This window comes from Pangasianodon hypophthalmus, chromosome 9 (assembly GCF_027358585.1).
Source record: "Pangasianodon hypophthalmus isolate fPanHyp1 chromosome 9, fPanHyp1.pri, whole genome shotgun sequence".
Classification (NCBI taxonomy): Eukaryota; Metazoa; Chordata; class Actinopteri; order Siluriformes; family Pangasiidae; genus Pangasianodon; species Pangasianodon hypophthalmus.
In genome coordinates, this window is record NC_069718.1 from 28,106,271 (window position 1) to 28,129,974 (window position 23,704).

Genomic DNA, 23,704 nt, shown 5'->3' on the forward strand with positions numbered 1-23,704 from the left:
TGTGGTTCATGTTCTTCAGGACGTGCAGTGTGATCTTCAGCGCTCCCTCTCTGACACTGTGCAGATCCTCCTCATCCTCCACCTCCCTCTCAGTGCATGCTGGGTAATCTGGACTCAGGAGCTTCCTAAACCTCTTCAGCTCATTCTTTATCAGAGTGATGACTTTGTGTTCCAGCTCCTGGTTAGAAACACACAGTAACAGATCTAAATATTATAATGTTACACAGTGAGAGATGCTTTTATTTTATGAAAAAAAGAAAAACTGTCTATTACCACAGTTACAACTGTCTGATTACCCATAATTCTGCTGCACATTGATAAAACAACACAAGTCACACACACCTTAAATATGGACTCCAACTGATTTCTGCTGATGTTTGATTTCTTCTTTTGCGGTCTGTGAACAAACAAAACACATCATGTAATATGGACTATATGATGATAATAATGATGATAGAATAACAGAATAGTGGGGAAACGCATAATAACGAGCAGTTGAGTAGTAAGAATAATAATACACAGCATAAATATAAGACACTGCAGAATAATAAGGAAATGATGATGATAAAGTGAAAAGCTTCCTCCAACTGACTAGCTCGTTTTTCTTTTTTTCTTTTTTTCTTTTTTGAGTTTGTTCCACTCGACGCCTCAATGCTGGACAATGCTGGAGCTCATCTGTGAATAATAAATATTTTACTTTACATTCTAAACATTGGTCACTTTAGAATTTAAAAAGAATAAATTAATAACCATACAGTCTATCCAATATATTTTAATCCATAGATATATTTTAAGTATTTTATTAAAAAAAAAAAAAAAAAACAGGGTCATCATATCCTTTTTCTCTTCAATAATCCACACAGTGTTAAATCATCATTCTTCTATCAGTAAAAACACAACAGCAAATCTGTAGAAGCAGGAAAATGGTTTAACGATATGTGCCAATGAAAATCTCAGATAGACAGACAACCTGAAAATATATCACCTATTTATTTATTTATTTATTTATTTTTTTGCTCATTGAAGGTGGCAACCCTAGAGCTTACAGGCTTTGCTGATATTTCTTTGATCTCCAAACAAGCTGAGATGGGGGCGGAGTGAAGGGACATTGGGGAGTTTCTATAAGATGACTGACACGAGGCCTAACCAAACACTTCCGGTCTGGAAGGCAGATTTCCAGACAGGTTTTATTTTTTCAGCCACATAATACACCTCTGCTAAAGCCATGACCATTGTCTTTTTTTCATGTTCTGCAAATTTCTAGGTGATGTGTACATGTAAAAATCAATTATTGCACCTTTAACAGTCTCCTTTTTAACACAATACAGGATTTCCTAACTGACACGAACACATTTAGAAACAAATGTTTGAATGAATGAATGAATGAATGAATGAAATAGTTATATTCTCATTAATTTCCCAGGTGTAAATGTTCTCCTGTAGCACCACAGTCCCTCCAGCTCAGGGACTGCAGGCTGAACTGAACTCTTAAAGCAGTTTTCCTCACTGCCAGTCCGAGAGCTGCAGGACTGCACAGTTTAGTGTTTTACTGCTTCAACACCTGATAAAGCTCATGAAGAGCTTCATAATGAGACCAGTGAGTTTGATCAGGTGGAACACTGCTGTAAAACACCTCACTATACTCACCTCACATCAGTAGAACTGTCTCTGTCTCTGAAGGTAACTGGAAGTATCATTGACTCGTCACTCTTCATGGACACACAGCTGGGTTCTGGTGATTCTGATCTCTTTCCCTCCATCATTCTAGAACACACATATGATTAGATCTAAACATTTAAGAGAAATATGCATGCTAATATAACATTGTTTATGATTTTATATTGACTTTGAATTAGTGTAGCATATGACACATGAACATTTCTAGCTTGACCAGCAGCAAATCACATAAGGCAGAGAAATAATGAAACAAAGCCAAGACAGAAGCATTGTGTGAAACAAAATCCAGTGATTGTGAATAACTGCTTCACAATTTGTCAAAAAAAATTCTAATGTTCAAAATTAAATGAGGATCTAATCCCGTAATGAAACAGAAAAAAGGAGGTGCTATGACTGTCTGTCTCCAAAACTCATTTAAAGAAGGCAACGTGTAATGTGTGGCAGAATTACAACAGAAATATCAGGTGCCAAGGATAAAAATGCTCTTCAGGCAATCAAATCGAGATTGGACATACAACAGAATGTACACTTTATTAAAGAATACTTATATGAGATTCAGAAAGGGTGATTCAAATTTTTTAAAGTGATCGCATTTAATTTTTATTTTCACTATTAATGCCTTAGCATATGCTATTGGAGTCATACAGTCAGGTCCAGAAGTATTTGGACAATGGCAGAGTTTTTGTGATTTTGCCTTTATACAGTCAGGTCCATAAATATTGGGACATCGACACAATTCTAACATTTTTGGCTCTATACACCACCACAATGGATTTCAAATGAAACGAACAAGATGTGCTTTAACTGCAGACTGTCAGCTTTAATTTGAGGGTATTTACATCCAAATCAGGTGAACGGTGTAGGAATTACAACAGTTTGCATATGTGCCTCCCACTTGTTAAGGGACCAAAAGTAATGGGACAGAATAATAATCATAAATCAAACTTTCACTTTTTAATACTTGGTTGCAAATCCTTTGCAGTCAATTACAGCCCAAAGTCTGGAATGCATAGACACCACCAGACGCTGGGTTTCATCCCTGGTGATGCTCTGCCAGGCCTCTACTGCAACTGTCTTCAGTTCCTGCTTGCTCTTGGGGCATTTTCCCTTCAGTTTTGTCTTCAGCAAGTGAAATGCATGCTCAATCGGATTCAGGTCAGGTGATTGACTTGGCCATTGCATAACAGTTCACTTCTTTCCCTTCAAAAACTCTTTGGTTGCTTTTGCAGTATGCTTTGGGTCATTGTCCATCTGCACTGTGAAGCGCTGTCCAATGAGTTCTGAAGCATTTGGCTGAATATGAGCAGATAATATTGCCCGAAACACTTCAGAATTCATCCTGCTGCTTTTGTCAGCAGTCACATCATCAATAAATACAAGAGAACCAGTTCCATTGGCAGCCATACATGCCCACGCCATGACACTACCACCACCATGCTTCACTGATGAGGTGGTATGCTTAGGATCATGAGCAGTTCCATTCCTTCTCCATACTCTTTTCTTCCCATCACTCTGGTACAAGTTGATCTTGGTCTCATCTGTCCATAGGATGTTGTTCCAGAACTGTGAAGGCTTTTTTAGATGTCGTTTGGCAAACTCTAATCTGGCCTTCCTGTTTTTGAGGCTCACCAATGGTTTACATCTTGTGGTGAACCCTCTGTATTCACTCTGGTGAAGTCTTCTCTTGATTGTTGACTTTGACACACATACACCTACCTCCTGGAGAGTGTTCTTGATCTGGCCAACTGTTGTGAAGGGTGTTTTCTTCACCAGGGAAAGAATTCTTCGGTCATCCACCACGGTTGTTTTCCGTGGTCTTCCGGGGTCTTTTGGTATTGTTGAGCTCACCGGTGCGTTCCTTCTTTTTAAGAATGTTCCAAACAGTTGTTTTGGCCATGCCTAATGTTTTTGCTATCTCTCTGATGGGTTTGTTTTGTTTTTTCAGCCTAATGATGGCTTGCTTCACTGATAGTGACAGCTCTTTGGATCTCATCTTGAGAGTTGACAGCAACAGATTCCAAATGCAAATAGCACACTTGAAATGAACTCTGGACCTTTTATCTGCTCATTGTAATTGGGATAATGAGGGAATAACACACACCTGGCCATGGAACAGCTGAGAAGCCAATTGTCCCATTACTTGACAAGTGGGAGGCACTTAACAAGTGGGAGGCACATATGCAAACTGTTGTAATTCCTACACCGTTCACCTGATTTGGATGTAAATACCCTCAAATTAAAGCTGACAGTCTGCAGTTAAAGCACATCTTGTTCGTTTCATTTGAAATCCATTGTGGTGGTGTATAGAGCCAAAAATGTTAGAATTGTGTCGATGTCCCAATATTTATGGACCTGACTGTACACCACCACGATGGATTTGAAATAAAACAATCAAGATGTGATCAAAGTGTAGACTTTCAGCTTTATTTTAAGAGGTTATACAAAAATATGGAATTTACCATTTAGGAATTACAGCCTTTTTCAACAAAGTACTTCCATTTTCAGGGGTTCAAAGGTATTTGGACAAAGCGACATAATTGTAAATATAACCATAATTTTAATACTTGGATGAAAATCCTTTGCAGTCAATGACTGCCTGAAGTCTGGAGCCCATGTTCTCAAAACTCAAATTCTGAGTTTCCTCCCTGGAGATGCTGTCAGGCCTTCACTGCAGCCACCTTCAGTTGCTGCTTGTTTGTGGGTCTTTTTGCCTTCAGTCTTGTCTTCAATATGTGAAAAGCATGCTCTATTGGGTTGAGATCAGGCGACTGACTTGGCCATTGAAGAATATTCCATTTCTTTGCCTTCAAAAAGTCCGGAATTGCTTTCGCAGTATGTTTAGGGTCATTATCCACCTGCACTGTGAAGAGGCATCCTATCAGTTTTGTAGCATTTGCCTGAATGTGAGCAGAGAGTATAGCCCTATAGACCTCAGAATTCATCCTGCTACTTCTGTCAGCAGTCACATCATCAATAAACACCAGTAAGCCTGTTCCATTGGCAGCCATACATGCCCATGCCATAACACTGCCTCCACCATGTTTTACACATGATGTGGTATACTTTGAATCATGAGCTGTTCCTTTCTTTCACTATACTTTTCTCTTCCCATCATTCTGGTACAAGTTAATCTTGGATTCATCAGTCCAAAGAATTTTATTCCAGAACATGGGAGGCTTTGTTAGATGTTTTCTAGCAAAGTCTAATCAGGCTTTCCTGTTCTTGAATGTTACCAGTGGTTTCCACCTTCTTGTAAACCCTCTGTATTTACATTCATGAAGGCGTCTTTTGATTGTAGCTTTTGACAATGATACGCCCACCTTCTCCAGAGTATTCTTGACTTCTGTTGATGTTGTGAAGGGGTTTTTCTTCACCAAGGAAAGGATTCTGCGATCATCCACTTTAGTTGTCTTCTGTGGTCTTCCAGGCCTTTTGATGTTGTTGATCTCACCAGTGCTTTCTTTCTTTTTAAGAATGTACCCAACTGTTGATTTGGCCACATCCAAGCTTTTTGCTATCTCTCTTATAGATTTATGTTGTTTTTTCAGCCTAATGATGGCCTCCTTCACTTGCATTGAGATCTCCTTGGACTTCATATTGGTAGCTCCAGTCGAACAGCTGCCAAATGCCAACTCAATACCTGATATCACCTCCAGACCTTTTATCTGCTTCATTTGTCTTGAAGTAATGAGGGAATGGACCGCACCTGGTTAATTAACTTCTTGTCAGTCAATTGTCCAAATACCTTTGAGCCCCTGAAAATGGAGGTTCTTTGCTTAAAATGGCTGTAATTCCTAAATGGTAAATGCCATAGTTTTGAGGAACCTCTTAAAATAAAGCTGATAGTCTACACTTCGATCACATCTTGATTGTTTTATTTCAAATCCACTGTGGTGATGTATAAAGGCAAAATCACAAAAACTCTGTCATTGTCCATATACTTCTGGACGTGACTGTATATGTAAAATATTTTTTTTCTCCATTACTGAATTTAATTGGGAATGTGACCAAAATCCTTGTGTAATTTTCTGCTGTCTCAGCTAGGCATGAGGCAGAATACTGTTGTCTTGAATATCACAATACAAAACTCTGGCGAGACGAATTTGTTGCTTATATCGTGTATCGTAATATTTCCATTTAATATTCAGTAAAAGCTTTACCTCTCCTTACACACTAGGCAGCAGCAGAGGTAGTCGCATACAGAGCATGAGGCTTGTGAGTGGGAAACTAACTGCCTCAAAGCATGCTTACTTAATATTACAAAAAGTTAATCATAACAGAAGAAAGTTTTACGGCACACGTCAAACACATTTGAATTCATTGGAAAAAATATTATCGAAACGGTCTATGGTACACTACTGCTCAACATTTTCACACTATCCAGAATTCACAGCAGATCCAACAGCGTAGCCATCCAAAGGCAGTTACCGCAAACTGGTGTATATATGTGCACTCCGGTTTGTATCGTCGCTGGCCTGACCGCATCCTGAAACATGGATTAAAATCAACGCATGTGTGCTGCACTTGATGTCAGTCTAAAAACAATTCAGTAGCATGTTGTGAGTTGTGCTCCCAGTGGTGTAACCAGAAACTAATTTTGGAGGGATGAGGAAAAATACAAAATAGAAATCATGATTGTTTTTGCAAACCTTATTGAAGGTGGCAACCCTAAACCTTATAGGCTTCTGCCATGTTTCTTTCCTCACAAAAGAAACTGAGCTTTGCTGCATTGTGAAGTTACGTTGTGGAGTGTCTATAATATGACTGACTCAAGGCCCAAGCAAGCACATCTGGTCTGAAAGGCAGATTTTCAAACTTTTTTCAGCCATACAATACACATGTGCTGAGGCCATGGCAATGATCATTGTTTATTGTAACATGTTCTGCAAATTTACAGGTGATATGTATATGTAAAAACCAATTATTGCACCTTTGCCACTATGCACATAAAACACTACACTGCTGTCATGGATTTCCTAACTGACACTATAATGTTTAGAATCAAATGTTTCGAAAATAAATGAATAAAATAGTTACATAGTCATTAATTTCCCAGGTGTAAATGTTCTTCTGTAGCACCACAGACCCTCCAGCTCAGGGACTGCAGGCTGAACTGAACTCTTAAAGCAGTTTTCCTCACTGCCAGTCCGAGAGCTGCAGCACTGCACAGTTTAGTGTTTTACTGCTTCAACACCTGATAAAGCTCATGAAGGGCTTCATAATGAGACCAGTGAGTTTGATCAGGTGGAACACTGCTATAAAACACCTCACTATACTCACCTCACATCAGTAGAACTGTCTCTGTCTCTGAAGGTAACTGGAAGTATCATTGACTCGTCACTCTTCATGGACACACAGCTGGGTTCTAGTGAGTCTGATCTCTTTCCCTCCATCATTCTAGAACACACATATGATTAGATCTAAACATTTAAGAGAAATATGCATGCTAATATAACATTGTTTATGATTTTATATTGATTTTGAATTAGTGTAGCATATGACACATGAACATTTCTAGCTTGACCAGCAGCAAATCACATAAGGCAGAGAAATAATGAAGCAAAGCCAAGACAGAAGAAATGTGTGGAAAAAAAGTGATTGTGAACATCTGCTTCACAATTTGTCGAAAAATTATATTCCATTGTTGAAAATTAAATGAGGATGTAATCCTGTAATGAGACAATGAACAAGATGTGCTATGACTCTCTGTCTCCAGAGCAGATTTTCATAAGGCAACGTGTAATGTGTGGCAGAATTACAACAGAAATATCAGGTGTCATGGATCACAAAGCTCTTCAGGCAATTGGATCGAGATTGGACGTACAAAGCTCTACCTCTCCTTACACACTAGGCTGCAGCAGAGGTAGTAGTGAGGGGGAAACCTAACTGCCTCAAAGCATGCTTACTTATTAGTCCAAAAAGTTAAGATAATCATAAGGAAGCGTTACGGCACAAATCCTGCAGCCTCGATTCATTTGGCCTGCATGAAGGGACATTGGGGAGTTTCTAGGACCAAACAAACACTTCCGGTCTGGAAGGCAGATTTCCAAACAGATTTTTTTTCAGCCACATAATACACTGATCATTACCATTGAATTTTCTTATCATGTTCTTCAAATTTCTAGGTAATGTGTGCCTGTAATAATCAGTAATTGCACCTTTAACAGTATCCTCTTAACACAGTACACTGATTTCAGGATTTCCTAATTGACACTAACATATTTAGTAACAAATTTTTGAATGAATGACTGAATTAATAAATTAATGAATAAAATATTTATATTGTCATTCATTTTCCAGGTATAAATGTTCTTCTGTAGCACCACAGCCCTCCAGCTCAGTATAGTAAGTGTTATTACCTAATAGAGCATACAGTTTCTATTAGCCCTACTTTTCTGAGAAACATTCTTTTCTAATCACAGAGTCTCCTCTGTCGTCTCCACTTTTCCTCGTTTCATGCCTAGTCTTAGCAAGTTTAAACAATGTGTTCATCATTAAACACCAATAATTCCATCTTTTTAATTCAGCTACAGTCTGCACACTTATTCAAACAGGAGATACGCCTCATACCTCAGGAATTACTCTGATGTCAGGAGTCCCAATCACAGCTAGCTGACTCAGCTGGGTCTTAAAGCCTGTAGAGTTTGTAGGACTAAAATATAAATTATATAAAGTATTATCTTAGCCTGCTGCTCTCCTATGACTAAGGAACAGAATAGGTGCAGCTGAAGGTTGAAGGTTTAAGTTTTATCATTTAAATATCTGACTCTGATTTATAAAACTTAATTATCTGACTCCAAAGAATAATCTTCTAGTTATTGCTAGAAGTGTAATATATCAGTGTTCCAATTGTATTTAATCTAAAACACCTATATCCAAAGCTTTCATTATAAAACGACATTCTTATTTCAGAGGCTTTTATATTTATTAAATAATTATTCTGTCAGTTCAGAGGTTTCTATCGACATGCAAACCTAGACCTTTCCTATTTACTTATCAGAGGTTTTATTTAAACTTGCAAGTATTAGTCTCTTATATTGGCTTGTCAGAGGTTGCTTTCAAACATTTCTAACATACTAAAATTTTATCTAGGAAACTATTTCTAATAACCATACTAATCAGACTAGTCATGGACTCTTAATACAACATATTTTCATACAGAAGAACTACTGAGTATTTGGAGATAAAGTAAAGAATGGGTTTATTGTACAAAACACAAATGCACAATATACGAAGAATAAAAATGAAGAGAACTTACAGAGTCAAAGGGCAGAGTTGCGGGCATAGGAGGCTCGATGGTAAAGCATCCCTCTGATGGAAGAGCCTCCCATTACATTGTATAATACACATTTTTATACCCCTGAGCCTCTTTGAATTGAACAATGACCAGAGTAGCAAATGGAAAAGCTTTCTTTAACAGGTTTTTTACGGTTTGGACTGCTTTTTCGCATCCATAGACTATGGCAAGCAGCTCTTTTTCAAGATCCATAAGCCACTGGCTTTTTATCTTGCAGAATGACTGCACCGATCCCTTCTGAGCTGGCATCAACTGAAAGTGTCACTGGTTTCTGTACATCAAAGAATTTCAGTGTTGGTGCATTTACTAGTAAATTTTTTGTTTTTTTTGTTGCTCTTCCTCCCAGTGCCACTGAACATCATCTTCTAACAGTTTTCGAAGAGGAGCACTGATGTCGGATAGATTCGAGTGCTTGTCTGTTTTCAGTCGGTGGCATTTGCACGATTGCTCTCACCTTTTCATCATCTGGCTTGATACCATCTTCTGAGATGATGTGTCCAAGATATCCTATCTTTGACGTTCTTGTCTGGCACTTGCTCTTGTTTAGTTTTAGATTCCATTCTCTTCCTCTTTCCAGCAGCTTGATGAGTCTGCGATCATGTTCTTCTGTTGTTTCTCCCCATACTAGGATGTCATCTATGACTTTGATCACACCTTCAAGACCTTCTAACATCTGTGCAATTGCACGCTGGAAGACTTCACTGGCTGAAAACACACCAAACGGTAAGTGAAGAAATCTATACCTTCCTATTGGCGTATTGAATGTGCAGAGTTTCGAACTCTCATTATCTAGTTTTATTTGCCAGAATCCTTGATTAGCGTCCAGGACAGAGAATATCTTTGCATTTGGCATGCTGGATACCACTTCTTCCACTGTCAGTAGAGGGTAATGTTCACGCTTTATTGCTTTATTAAGGTCTTGTGGATCCATACATATACGTATCTTGTTCGGTTTCACTACTGTTACCATGCTGTTCACCCAGTCTATTGGATCTGTTTGCTTTGCTATTACTCCCATACTTTCCATCTTGTGTAGCTCTTCAACTATTTTGTCCTTGAGGACTACAGGAACCTTTCTTGGTAGATGAATCACTGGTGAAACATTGGGGTCTGTTTTAATGTGATGCTCAATTGGTAAGCAACCAAGGCCAGAAAACAGGTCATCAAAGTCTTTCAAGGGGTCATCTTCAGCCTTTATTTCATATATTCTTCTCACTATTCCTAACGTTTCACAGGTTATGCGTCCAAGAATTGCAGGTACGTTGCCGTCGACTACTTGAAATTGGATGTTGTGCTTTTGTTTTCTGTAGGTGAAGGTAAGTTGTACTTGTCCCACAGGCGACATCTTGTTGCCAGAATATGTAATTAAGTGACAGGTGGATTTTTTAGTTTTCTTTGTGTTTCCAGTGACTTGAACACATTGTGGGATATTATATTACATGCGGCCCCTGTATCTAGTTTAAACGTGACACTCTTGTTGTTCATTCTCAGGCTTTCAGTCCATTTGTCCTTTTGACTTTGTGTTTCAGTGGTGACCGTGTGCACATTTTTCATTGTTTGAGTTGTTTGCACCTCAATGGTTCCTACAATGAAGTCATCTTTTTCATCACGTTGTTCACCTTGATCTACTGCCTGTATTTTATTTTTTTTTGTAGAGACTTGTGTTTTGCACATTTTTGCAAAGTGGTTTCTTTTATTACAGGCTTTGCAAGTTTGTCCATAAGCTGGGTACTTTTTGTATTCATGCTGATAACCACATCTCGAACATTTCGCATGTGCCTTGTGTTGACTTTCCATTGTGGGCAGTTTACTTTTCTGTTCACGTTGCACTGTTTTGCCTCCTCTTTTATTTGTGTTTCTGACACTGCTTATCTTGTTCATGTCAACTTCTTCAACTAGCATTTTCATTTGATTTGACGTTATCTCGTTGGCCCTGCAGGTGTCTATCACTTTTTTCAACGTGAGGTCTGCCTCACGCAACAGCCTTGCACGAACATTGTCGTCTTTTATCTCGCATACGATTCTACCCCTGATAAGCGAATTAGTCAAATCTCCGAATTCACAGTCTTTCGCCGTGTGTTTAAGATCTGTGACGTATTCATCAATTGTTTCTCCTGAGCCTTGCGCTCTCGTGAAAAACATATGGCGAATATATGGTAGATTCTTTCTGGGCTCGCAATATTCTTTGAATTTCTTTTTTAGTTCCTTGATTTTATTCACGTCTCACTCCGTGAACTGGAATGTGTTGTACACTTTAATGGCTTCTTCACCCGCAATATGAAGAAAGGTAGCACACTGCACTGTTTCTGGTTTCTCTGCCACGCCGCTAGCAATGAGGTACACTTCGAATTTCTGAACCAGACCTTCCAATTCTCTGCCAAGTTGCCAGGTGGTCTCACAATATATATGTGTGAGTGTAGGTGTGTGTGTGGGAAGAAAACGCACACATGGCTGTAAACATATACTGTAAATGTTGTGTTCTAAACCTATATGATTTACAATGTCACCACACTGTTCACTATGATATATGGATTAGATTGTTACCAAACATGCTCTGGGGAATATTGTAGTGAAGCATATTTTAGATGACCAGGTTTAGATCACATGGTCTCTCTGACACACATTCCTGATCACTTTAACCTTAAGCAAATTACTACCCCAGTTTATAAATCTACTACAACCTCACTGACTCAAAGCTATGCTGCTCTTATGCTACACATTACACAGTCCTTTTTACTCTTCTCTCAGTGAATGATTTCTCTAAACTGTTCTTACATCAGATCAGTGATATATTCACTGCTATTAAACACCTTAAAGCAAAGTTTAGTTCCTCTGTTAACTAGTGAGTGTTTAGAGATACAGATCTGTTCCCATGAGACGGTGTGTATTTATTGCTGGTGAATGGAAAAGTAACTCACCTCTCATCTTTCTTTAAGTCCTGTTTTCCAGACACACTCATGTTGGAGGTCATGTCTCCTTCTCCAGATTACAGCAGGACACACGTTTACTTCACTCCAACATCGGTGCAATGATTAACTATCATAATTTAACTCATAACTACAGAAACATAGTAAATAACTAAACTTATCACTTTTAATAATCAAATGAGGCTCAGTTTCCCACAGTAAACACTACGGAGTCCCTTCTTCTGCCAAAGGGTACCAAAGCAGCACAGAGTGCAATTACTGAACTTCTCAAAAGCACACTCCTCAGACTAATGAAAGCCAGGATTCAAATTCTGCATCTGCTAGCAGGGAAAATGACGAATGTGGTAACATGCATGAACAAACTGTGCAGGATATTCCTAGAGGTTTTAGAACAGAGCCTTCAGTACAACAGAAACATGCAGGAATGTCCAGGACAGCTGCTGCACAAGGGAGCAATCCTGCATGATTTTATAACTCCTACAGGACACTGCGGTTAAAGCAGCCGCTCTTCCTGAAACTACGGTTAATCAGGCCGCTCGTGCAATTCAGGGGCGCGGCTTTTAGACACTTAGCGGTAATAACACCGAAAGCGAGCGTCCGCGAGCTCCTACACACCCAAAGCTACTTATATACAAACTGACATTTAAATAAATAACAAAACCAACACACAACAGGTCACAGTATTTATGAGTATCCAGGGTAAATGTTTTTATATTTGCGCCTTTACTTTTAAATAATGGGCAAAATCGATCAAGTTTGTAGAGACAGTATAAATCATTAAGGCAAATAAAAATAAAAACATCATTTAAGAAACTTCATTATTATTATTAAAAATATTATTATATAAAGTATAATAATATAAAATATATATTAATATAATAATATAAAATATTATTATTATAAATCTAACCATGGATACATTTCAAAATATATAGATGGAACATTTCACAGAGGAAGTCTCTGACACCAAAAAAAATTATATTAATTATAATATATTCACATTATATTAATTTTTATTATATTATTAAATATTAATGTTTCCTTACATAATGCTGAAATAAAATGGACATTTCAAATCTCAAACCCACTCAAATCAGTATACAGTGACCTACTCTATGCTTACAATAGAAAGGAATTAATTTAGAAATATAAAGTAGAAAGTAGAATTTAACTCTAGAAATTTAAATTTATTGCTCTTCAAAATCAGTGAATCTAGCAATGTAATTGAACCAGGAGGCTATTTTGATTCATTATAAAAGGGACATTTCAAACTGGTAGACAATCAAACCCAGTCAGATCAGTTCACAGCGAGCTCCTCTATGCTCACCATAAAGATCATTTTATTCTACTGTAGAATTCTTAAGTAATTGCTCTTGAAACTCACAAGATCTGTCAGTATAACTAATCCATACAGTAGAATTAGATACTTACTGTGTTTATATATTATAGCTTTAGATTTAGATACTCACTGTGTTTATATATTATAGCTTTAGATTTAGATACTCACTGTGTTTATATATTATAGCTTTAGATTTAAATACTCACTGTGTTTATATATTATAGCTTTAGATTTAGATACTCACTGTGTTTATATAATATAGCTTTAGTTTTAGATCCTCACTGTGTTTATATATTATAGCTTTAGATCTAGATACTCGCTGTGTTTATATATTATAGCTTTAGATTCAGATACTCAATGTGTTTATATATTATAGCTTCAGATACTCACTGTGTTTATATATTATAGCTTTAGATTTAGATACTCACTGTGTTTATATATTATAGCTTTAGATTTAGATCCTCACTGTGTTTATATATTATAGCTTTAGATTCAGATACTCATTGTGTTTATATATTATAGCTTTAGATTTAGATACTCACTGTGTTTATATATTATAGCTTTAGATCTACATACTCAGTGTGTTTATATATTATAGCTTTAGATTTAGATACTCACTGTGTTTATATATTATAGCTTTAGATTTAGATACTCAGTGTGTTTATATATTATAGCTTTAGATTTAGATACTCACTGTGTTTATATATTATAGCTTTAGATCTAGATACTCGCTGTGTTTATATATTATAGTTTTAGATTTAGATACTCACTGTGTTTATATATTATAGCTTTAGAGTTAGATACTCAGTGTGTTTATATATTATAGCTTTAGATACTCACTGTGTTTATATATTATAGCTTTAGAATTAGATACTCACTGTGGTTATATATTATAGCTTTAGATTTAGATACTCACTGTGTTTATATATTATAGCTTTAGATTTAGATACTCACTGTGTTTATATATTATAGCTTTAGATCTAGATACTCGCTATGTTTATATATTATAGTTTTAGATTTAGATCCTCACTGTGTTTATATATTATAGCTTTAGAATTAGATACTCACTGTGTTTATATATTATAGCTTTAGATACTCACTGTGTTTATATATTATAGCTTTAGAATTAGATACTCAATGTGTTTATATATTATAGCTTTAGAATTAGATACTCACTGTGTTTATATATTATAGCTTTAGAATTAGATACTCACTGTGTTTATATATTATAGCTTTAGATTTAGATCCTCACTGTGTTTATATAGTATAGCTTTAGATTTAGATACTCAGTGTGTTTATATATTATAGCTTTAGATTTAGATACTCAATGTGTTTATATATTATAGCTTTAGATTTAGATACTCACTGTGTTTATATAGTATAGCTTTAGATTTAGATCCTCACTGTGTTTATATATTATAGCTTTAGATTCAGATACTCAGTGTGTTTATATGGTATAGCTTTAGATTTATAACCTCACTGTGTTTATATATTGTAGCTTTAGATTAAGATACTCACTGTGTTTATATATTATAGCTTTAGATCTAGATACTCGCTGTGTTTATATATTATAGCTTTAGATGTAGATACTCACTGTGTTTATATATTATAGCTTTAGATTTAGATACTCACTGTGTTTATATATTATAGCTTTAGATTTAGATCCTCACTGTGTTTATATATTATAGCTTTAGATTCAGATACTCAATGTGTTTATATATTATAGCTTTAGATCTACATACTCAGTGTGTTTATATATTATAGCTTTAGATTTAGATACTCACTGTGTTTATATATTATAGCTTTAGATTTAGATACTCAGTGTGTTTATATATTATAGCTTTAGATTTAGATACTCGCTGTGGTTATATATTATAGCTTTAGATTTAGATCCTCACTGTGGTTATATATTATAGCTTTAGATTTAGATACTCACTGTGTTTATATATTATAGCTTTAGATTTAGATACTCACTGTGTTTATATATTATAGCTTTAGATTTAGATACTCACTGTGTTTATATATTATAGCTTTAGATTTACATACTCACTGTGTTTATATATTATAAATTTAGATTTAGATACTCACTGTGTTTATATATTATAAATTTAGATTTAGATACTCACTGTGTTTATATATTATAGCTTTAGATCTAGATACTCGCTATGTTTATATATTATAGTTTTAGATTTAGATACTCACTGTGTTTATATATTATAGCTTTAGAGTTAGATACTCACTGTGTTTATATATTATAGCTTTAGATACTCACTGTGTTTATATATTATAGCTTTAGAATTAGATACTCACTGTGTTTATATATTATAGCTTTAGAATTAGATACTCACTGTGTTTATATATTATAGCTTTAGATTTAGATCCTCACTGTGTTTATATATTATAGCTTTAGAATTAGATACTCACTGTGTTTATATATTATAGCTTTAGATACTCACTGTGTTTATATATTATAGCTTTAGAATTAGATACTCAATGTGTTTATATATTATAGCTTTAGAATTAGATACTCACTGTGTTTATATATTATAGCTTTAGAATTAGATACTCACTGTGTTTATATATTATAGCTTTAGAATTAGATACTCGCTGTGTTTATATATTATAGCTTTAGATTTAGATACTCAGTGTGTTTATATATTATAGCTTTAGATTTAGATACTCACTGTGTTTATATATTATAGCTTTAGATTTAGATACTCAATGTGTTTATATATTATAGCTTTAGATTTAGATACTCAATGTGTTTATATATTATAGCTTTAGATTTAGATCCTCACTGTGTTTATATATTATAGCTTTAGATTCAGATACTCAGTGTGTTTATATGGTATAGCTTTAGATTTAGATACTCGCTGTGTTTATATATTATAGCTTTAGATTTAGATACTCACTGTGTTTATATATTATAGCTTCAAATCTTTAGATTGCGTTTATATATATTTGAATTATTTATTGAGTAACTACTTGTTGAGGAAGGACACTCACTCTAAAACCTAAAAGCCGAAATTTGGCAAGGAAAAAAGGCAAATAAGCAGCAGAAAAGAGTTTCAGTTACTCAAATAGAAGTAATATGTCAAAGTTTGATTATAACACTGCAGCTGTGAAGTTAGTGGTTGTTTAACCACTAGGCCTATGTGATTACAGTTAGCCTACAATAAACTAAATCAATAAAAATTAGAGGGGAAATGAGATTAACTCGTCTACACTGCTTTGCTTTCAGCCATTTGCTAACAAAGTGTTTCAAAGTGTTTTGTAGTCAGTTGTTTCCTCTGACTACATGAATCTTTGATGCCAGCTGAACTTGACATGTTGAATGATGTGGTTAATAGGTTAGAAACACTTTTAAAATGAAAATGCAAATGAGCTGAAAAGCGAGTGGTTGGAGTGTTAAGACCAGTTGTCATGATCAAGACTGACGAGTTATAATGCTGTGAGAAAAAAAATAGATTTACACTTTTACTTTTGGTAGGCAGCCCCAGCTTGCTTCAAGCATCTTCCCACACACCTGATCACAACATACGCGGATTATTCCTATAGATATTGTTAACCAATCCAAGATCCATCCATCCATCCATCCACCCATACATTCTCTGTACTGCTTATCCTACACAGGGTCACGAGGAGCCTGGAGCCTATCCCAGGGAACACAGGGCACAAGGTGAGGACATGGATATGGTGCCAATTGCAGTGCACAATCACACACCCATTCATACATTATGGACAATTTGGAAATGCCAGTCAGCCTACGACACATGACTTTGGACTGGGAAGGAAACCCCTGAAGCATGGGGAGACACATACATGGCAGAGGAAGGATTTGAACCCCAACCCTGGAGGTGCGAGGCAAACAAGCTAAATTTATTACACAATACTTAATACCTAATGTGTGTGAATGTGAAGGGATTTATCTGGTATTGTCAGTCCATTTCGTAGCTTTTAACTGTATGCAGTGAACAAGTAATTAACAAACTCATTATTTAGCAGGGCTTTGCATAAGAAACAGCAAGCTACCAACACAAATCACTGAATAATAAGAAGCAAAATGAGACAAAAATGACCAAAACCACATCATAATGCTTCCAACTGTGCCTTTAAAATATGTAATCTAAAAGCATTCTAAAAACTAATCTGAATAAGTTACTATTTTAAAGTAGTGCAACAGAATACATCACTGATTACATTCAAGAGAGAGTATTGAATATTCAGCCATGAATACTTTATTTAAGGATTCAGCCCTACCTTGATTTTTAACTTCTTCAACACCTGATAAAGCTCATGAAGGGCTTCATAATGAGACGAGTGAGTTTGATCAGGTGGAACACTGCCGTAAAACACCTCACTATACTGACCTCACATCAGTAGAACTGTCTCTGTCTCTGAAGTTAATTGGACGATCCATTGACACGTCACTCTTCATGGACACACAGCTGGGTTCTGGTGAGTCTGATCTCTTTCCCTCCATCATTCTAGAATTACAACAGAAATATCAGCAATAATTAATACTCTGCTGTCTCAGCACTGTTAAACAATGTGTTCATCATTAAACACCAATAATTCCATCTTTTTAATTCAGCTACAGTCTGCACACTTATTCAAACAGGAGACTCGCCTCATACCTCAGGAATTACTCTGATGTCAGGAGTCCCAATCACAGCTAACTGACTCAGCTGGGTCTTAAAGCCTGTAGAGTTCACTGACTCAAAGCTATGCTGCTCTTATGCTACACATTACACAGTCCTTTTTACTCTTCTCTCAGTGAATGATTTCTCTAAACTGTTCTTACATCAGATCAGTGATATATTCACTGCTATTAAACACCTTAAAGCAAAGTTTAGTTCCTCTGTTAACTAGTGAGTGTTTAGAGATACAGATCTGTTCCCATGAGACGGTGTGTATTTATTGCTGGTGAATGGAAAAGTAACTCACCTCTCATATTTTTTTATGTCCAGTTTTCCAGACACTCTCATGTTGGAGGTCATGTTTCCTTCTCCAGATTACAGCAGGACACACGTTTACTTCACTCCAACTTCGGTGTGTTAAATCAAACCCTGTATCAGCACAGAGTTCACTTACAGGAAATAGTATCAAGTATCAAGTCCTAAAACAACCTGTGTACATTAAAACTTCAGTACAAACCGACAAAACTCTTCTGCATTTAGTGTCACTTCAGTGTGTTTATATATTATAGCTTTAGATTTAAATACTCACTGTGTTTTTACTCCTGAAATGGTTTATTTTCCCCTCGACACAAAATGGAGCTGCTGTGATTTACTTTCACTGGTACTGTCTAACGGTTTACTCTGCAGAGCAGGAAGGGCTGGCTCTGTGTGTGTGTGTGTGTGAGCAATGTTTATGAAACTGAACAATATTTAATGGTGGATTTTTAAGTGATTCTGCAGTAAAACAGTAAACAGTAAAAATAGAACAGTGCATTTTCACATTATGAAACTTGTTTTATATTAAAAGTGGGCCTCTCAAATCTTTTTGTTATGAATTGAATTGAACATTTTAACAAATAGCCTAAACCTTTTGATCTGAGTAGGCGTGGCAGATCATAAAAGACCAAAAGTTTGCTCAGGTACTCTGGCGCGAGACCATTCAATGCTTTATAGGAAAAAAAAAATCATGAAATCATCGCTGCTATATAATGATTGTGTGCGTGTTTCTATTGTGGTCTTATTTCTAGTTAATTTTGCTACAGTATTAAATAAGAATCTAGGATTATTTCTGTTATCTTCAATTAGGGTTGAGAGATACATTGATCTAGCAGCACTAAGAGCTTTCCTATAGCTCAAAAGGCTCTCCTTCCACGCTATTTGAAATACTACTGATTTAGCTTGATGCCATTTACGTTCTAGTTTTTCAGTGGTCTGTTTTAAAGTTCGTGTGTGATCGCTATATACCAGGGTGCTAGCTTTTTCTCCCTAATTATTTTTCTTTTAAGTGGAGCTCCCTTATGTAGGGAGTTGCAGAACATTGATTCTAAGCATTCAGTTGCCTGGTCAAGTTCTTCGGGATCAGACGGTGATCTAATAATGGTTGATAAATCTGGGAGATTACTGATAAAACTCTGTGCAGTTGTTGATGTGAAAGTACGTTTGACACGGTGACGTGGCAAGGTGCATATACTATGATTAATACACATTTTAAATGAGATGAGGTAATGATCTGAGATAGCTTCAGACTGTGGACATGAGACTATATTTTCTATATTTAATCCGAATGTTAGTATTAAATCAAGAGTGTGACCACCACTATGGGTGGGTTTTATTATATTCTGATTAACCCCTACTGAATCTAGAATGGATACAACTGCTGTTCTCAGAGGTTCTTCTGGATTATCAAAATGAATATTAACGTCACCAACAATTAATGAGAAACAAACTTGTCTAAAGAAACAACCAGGCTAGAGATGAAATCCGCAAATTCACATAGGAATTCAGAATATGGCCCTGGGGGTCTGTGAATAATAATTAGTGGAATCACCTGGGTAGACTTATTTTTAGTGGCTACGTATGTTATGTTAGTATAAAGAACTTCAAATGCGTTGAATTTATGACTAGGTTTTTGTGTGACACCTAGTTTATCATAATAAATAACTGCGACGCCTCCTCCTCTGCCAGTTAGACGGGGCTGATCTATATTACTGTACCCGGGAGGACTAGCTTCATTTAATGCTACAAACTCGTTTGGTTTAATCCACGTTTCTGTTAAACACAGTACATCAAACTCCTGATCAGTAATGGTTTCATTAACAATAAGCGCTTTAGACGTAAGAGATCTAATATTCAACAGTCCTAGCTTCAGATCAACGGTGCTGGCGATGCATTCGGTTTGATTTAATTTTATGTTAATTAGGTTACTAAAACAAACTGTCTGAGTATGTCTATAATTTTGTTTAGCTCGGGGAACAGACACAGTCTCAATACGGTGGAACCTAAGTGACGACTCAGTGCAGCTAGCAGACGGTCAGTTTAGCCTGCTTGTCTGCTCCCTGGCCTTGGCCCTGGATTGTCACCGATTAACTAGGCCTGTTCTGAGACTGTGTGCTATGCTGCAAGAAATGAGACCAGCACCATGTTGTATTTTCCAGTTAAATTTGTACTGGACTTGGATTATGGGATCAAGTAAGAGTCGATCACAGGAAAGAGTTTTATCTCACACTTTTTATCCAAGAACAGCTTGCAAAGTACACACACAATCAAGCAAGTCTGCCTTATCTGCAAACTCAGTCAGCACAGGTGATTTTGGGATTGCTGGATGAAAGTGTATAAAAAGTGAGAAAGTTGATTCTTGGGTTTATATCAATAGAATGTCTTATTTTGTTAATATGCACATGATATTAAGCAACATTTTCCTCCAACAGAGCCACACAGTTGAGAGAATGTGGCCAGAAACAAATAATCAGCTTAATTACCCAATCAAGGAGGCCTTAATTCATGGTGAGTGGTTTAAGCTTGCAAGAGTGGTTCATAAGTTCACACTAAATAACAGCAACAGAGTTTTCTGTAAAACTGTGCTACACTTTACTGTACTGTACTTTCATTGTAAAGTACTAATTTTGGATAAAAAATACTAATGGCAAATTTTTGCTCAATATAGCATGAAGAACATAACCTTAACATGACAGATAGAAAACAGATAGTTGTGTCGTCAAACATAAACTGTGTCTTGTTGTACACTCAAGACTTCAGAGAGCCCAGCAACCCTATGCACATTAGTGTTGAAAGAAACTCCTCGGCACCTCATGCACTGGTCAGAAGTCTCCTGCCTCTGCTCTACACACACTTTGCACCCAAGGAGGCTGCTGCAGCACGTAGCAAACATAGACTCTACCATGAGACCTGAATAAAACAAATGACAGACACAATGCCAGCAAAGTACAAAAAAAATGGATAAACATGTTTTTATAACAAGAACACATACTTGACATGGCCACAGTTAAGTAAGTACATATATACAACCATATGAAAAGATTCTCGGATGTACAGCCACCTGAGAAACTCATATTTAAAGCTACTTACAAGGGATATAAAAAGTCTATACATGCTGTTAAAATGGCAGGTTTTTGTGGTGTAAAAAAATGAAACCAAGATAAATCATATTAGAACTTTTTACACCATCAATGTGAAATTACAACATATAAAAATTAAGTGATAAATCATCAGAAACATTTTAGGGAAAAATAGGAAAAATAAACGTTACACTAATCTGGTTGCATAATTGGGGGTGTGGTTGTGTTCAGAATGAACCAAGCACATTCAATCTCATGTTCAAAAGTAATTATCATACAGCTGTCATTAATGAAATTATTCTGATTTTTACCAGTAGCCTGTATGTGTGTGTGTGGTTGTGTGTGGGTGTGTGCTCTACCTTTGGAGTTGTCAGTACTAGTTAGGCTTAGCTTCCTGGTTTATTGGTAACTAATTTTGAGTCATTAAAGGACCATTTCTTTTGCTGTAGTTATTTCTTTTGGTTTAATTGTTGTATTATTTTGAACTGTGGTGTTTTTGTGTGTTTTGGGGTTGTACCTAATTTCTCTTTGTGTTTAGGAGTGGAGACCCAGGGCAGATGGCTATCTCCCCACCTTCTCTCCATTGTGGTGGTGGTGTTTCTGGTGTGGTGTGTGTGTGTGTGTGAGAGAGAGCTGGGTGGGTGCACGTGGTGATAAAAGACTTTTCTTACAGGAGGAGATTGAGTTGGTATCCAGCCTCTCTGCCACTGATAAGCCTCGACCCTGTAGGCTGCCTGTGTGTCCTGTTCATGTGCTCAGGCCTGTGGGAACACGCCAGTGTGACCATGTAGTTATGCTCAGTACATTTTAATTAATTTTTTTTTTTGATACTGCAGTGTTAAATAAAGATATCATTTGTACGTGTATCCATGTCTTTGTGTCCGTTTACTGAAAGATGAACTTGTGTGCCCCTTTCTGGGCGATGGGGTTCATTTCCCTGTATAACAGGGTGGCGTAGTCACACTGCACGACTAACAGCATTGTCTACATGCCTGAAAAGAAAAGAAAAAGAAAAGACTCCAAAACGCTCCTATATGCCACTTCACCTAAAAGAGTCGTTTGGAAGAATCGACTCCTCCTTCATGAACGGCACATCTCCAGAGTCTACACTGGGATTGGCATTTATAACCTTAACACGCTGGCTTTGCTTCTTTTGTGGTTTCTATTTTTATTAAATTATTTATTTCATCCTAATTTTCTGCTCTTCAACTTGTGAAAAACACGTAAAGAACAAAGTATTGAACTAAGAGACACGTACAGGATGCAGTGGAACTTTGGAATTCTCCCATAATGCACCTCGGCAACAAAAACAATAACAAAACATTTTTAAAAAATCGTGATTTCAAAATAGATATTGTAGTAAATATGAAATAATGATTAGTAATTATACTGATATATTCATTACTACACATTTTTTAGCATGTACAATTGTTTAGAAGAAGTTTTATTTATTATTAATTTTTTTCAAGTCTACCATGATCGAAAAGTGTAGTGATTATCTGCTCCATAAATAGTGGCTGTTTTCTTTCATTTCCAAATTTTTCTTTCAAATCTCCGTATAGGAGTTTAGAAACTGGACTATTTGTCTCGCTCTTCCTCTCTTCTTGCTCCGTGTCTTTATGGCACTTATCCAGACTGCGTTTCTCTGTACAGCGGCCTGTTTTTACAGAATGCAACCTTTCATTTAATCCCTAGCTCTATTGCATTCAGTCCTCCTTTTTCTTTCTATCTGAATAAAACTTTCCTCATTGGGACTTCTCTGTTGCTTCCCCAGATAAAACGTACACACATTTTGTTCAACGGATTTGACTTTTATCGTCTGATGGAAAAACAGTGGCTAAGAATAGTCATTTGGATAAAACGAAGGGCTTTATTATTTGAATTCTACTTTTCTAGTTGAAAGCTTTCCATAAGCAGATCTCTTTATTTCTTTGTTAGACGCAGTTCTTGCTCCTTGTAGTCTTTGGTGGGTTTGAATTTTCTGCAAAAGAGGACTGATTGCAAGGACATAAAGGGCAAAGCTTAAAGGACAACCTTGTTTAACACCCCTACGGATCTCAAATTCATCACTCAGCTGACCATTAACATTTATCTGGACATTTGATTTGGCCTAGAATAACTTTATAATCACAATGAAGCCTTCAAGAATAATGAAATGCCTCATCACACACCAGAAGTCTTCTCCTGATATGAAGTCCAAAGCTTTCTTCTGATCCAGAGCAACAATAAAGACTTCTCTGTCAGAAACATTTGGACTCAGATCTCTTCCACATCCTAGGTTGTCCCACATGTACCTTCCTTTTCTAGCGCAAGTTTGCTCTGTTTCTAGCATTTTATCCACCGTTTCATTCAGACTATTTGCAATGACTATAGCAAAGATTTTATAGTCAATATTCATTCAACTTATTTGCCTCCAGTTGTCCAGATCA

The 23,704-nt window shown here is 36.3% G+C and overlaps 1 protein-coding gene and 1 long non-coding RNA gene across 2 annotated transcripts in view; both read right to left on the bottom strand.

The window, feature by feature from the left end:
* LOC117597947 (NLR family CARD domain-containing protein 3-like) overlaps positions 1 to 7,070 on the bottom strand; it is a 76,881-nt gene extending 69,811 nt beyond the window's left edge. The window contains exons 1-2 of the mRNA XM_053237012.1: positions 6,958 to 7,070; positions 1,648 to 1,764 (exon numbers count right to left, since the gene is read on the bottom strand). Of these exons, the coding sequence (XP_053092987.1) occupies positions 1,648 to 1,764; positions 6,958 to 7,070 (230 nt within the window). The remainder of the gene's footprint in view (positions 1 to 1,647; positions 1,765 to 6,957) is intronic.
* Positions 7,071 to 16,647: 9,577 nt separating this feature from the next.
* On the bottom strand, positions 16,648 to 18,566 carry LOC128318894 (uncharacterized). Its single transcript, XR_008302322.1, has 3 exons — positions 18,470 to 18,566; positions 18,188 to 18,309; positions 16,648 to 17,727 (listed from the first exon to the last, which is right to left on the bottom strand). It is a non-coding gene; the product is annotated as an uncharacterized LOC128318894 (long non-coding RNA).
* Between the last annotated feature and the right edge of the window lie 5,138 nt (positions 18,567 to 23,704).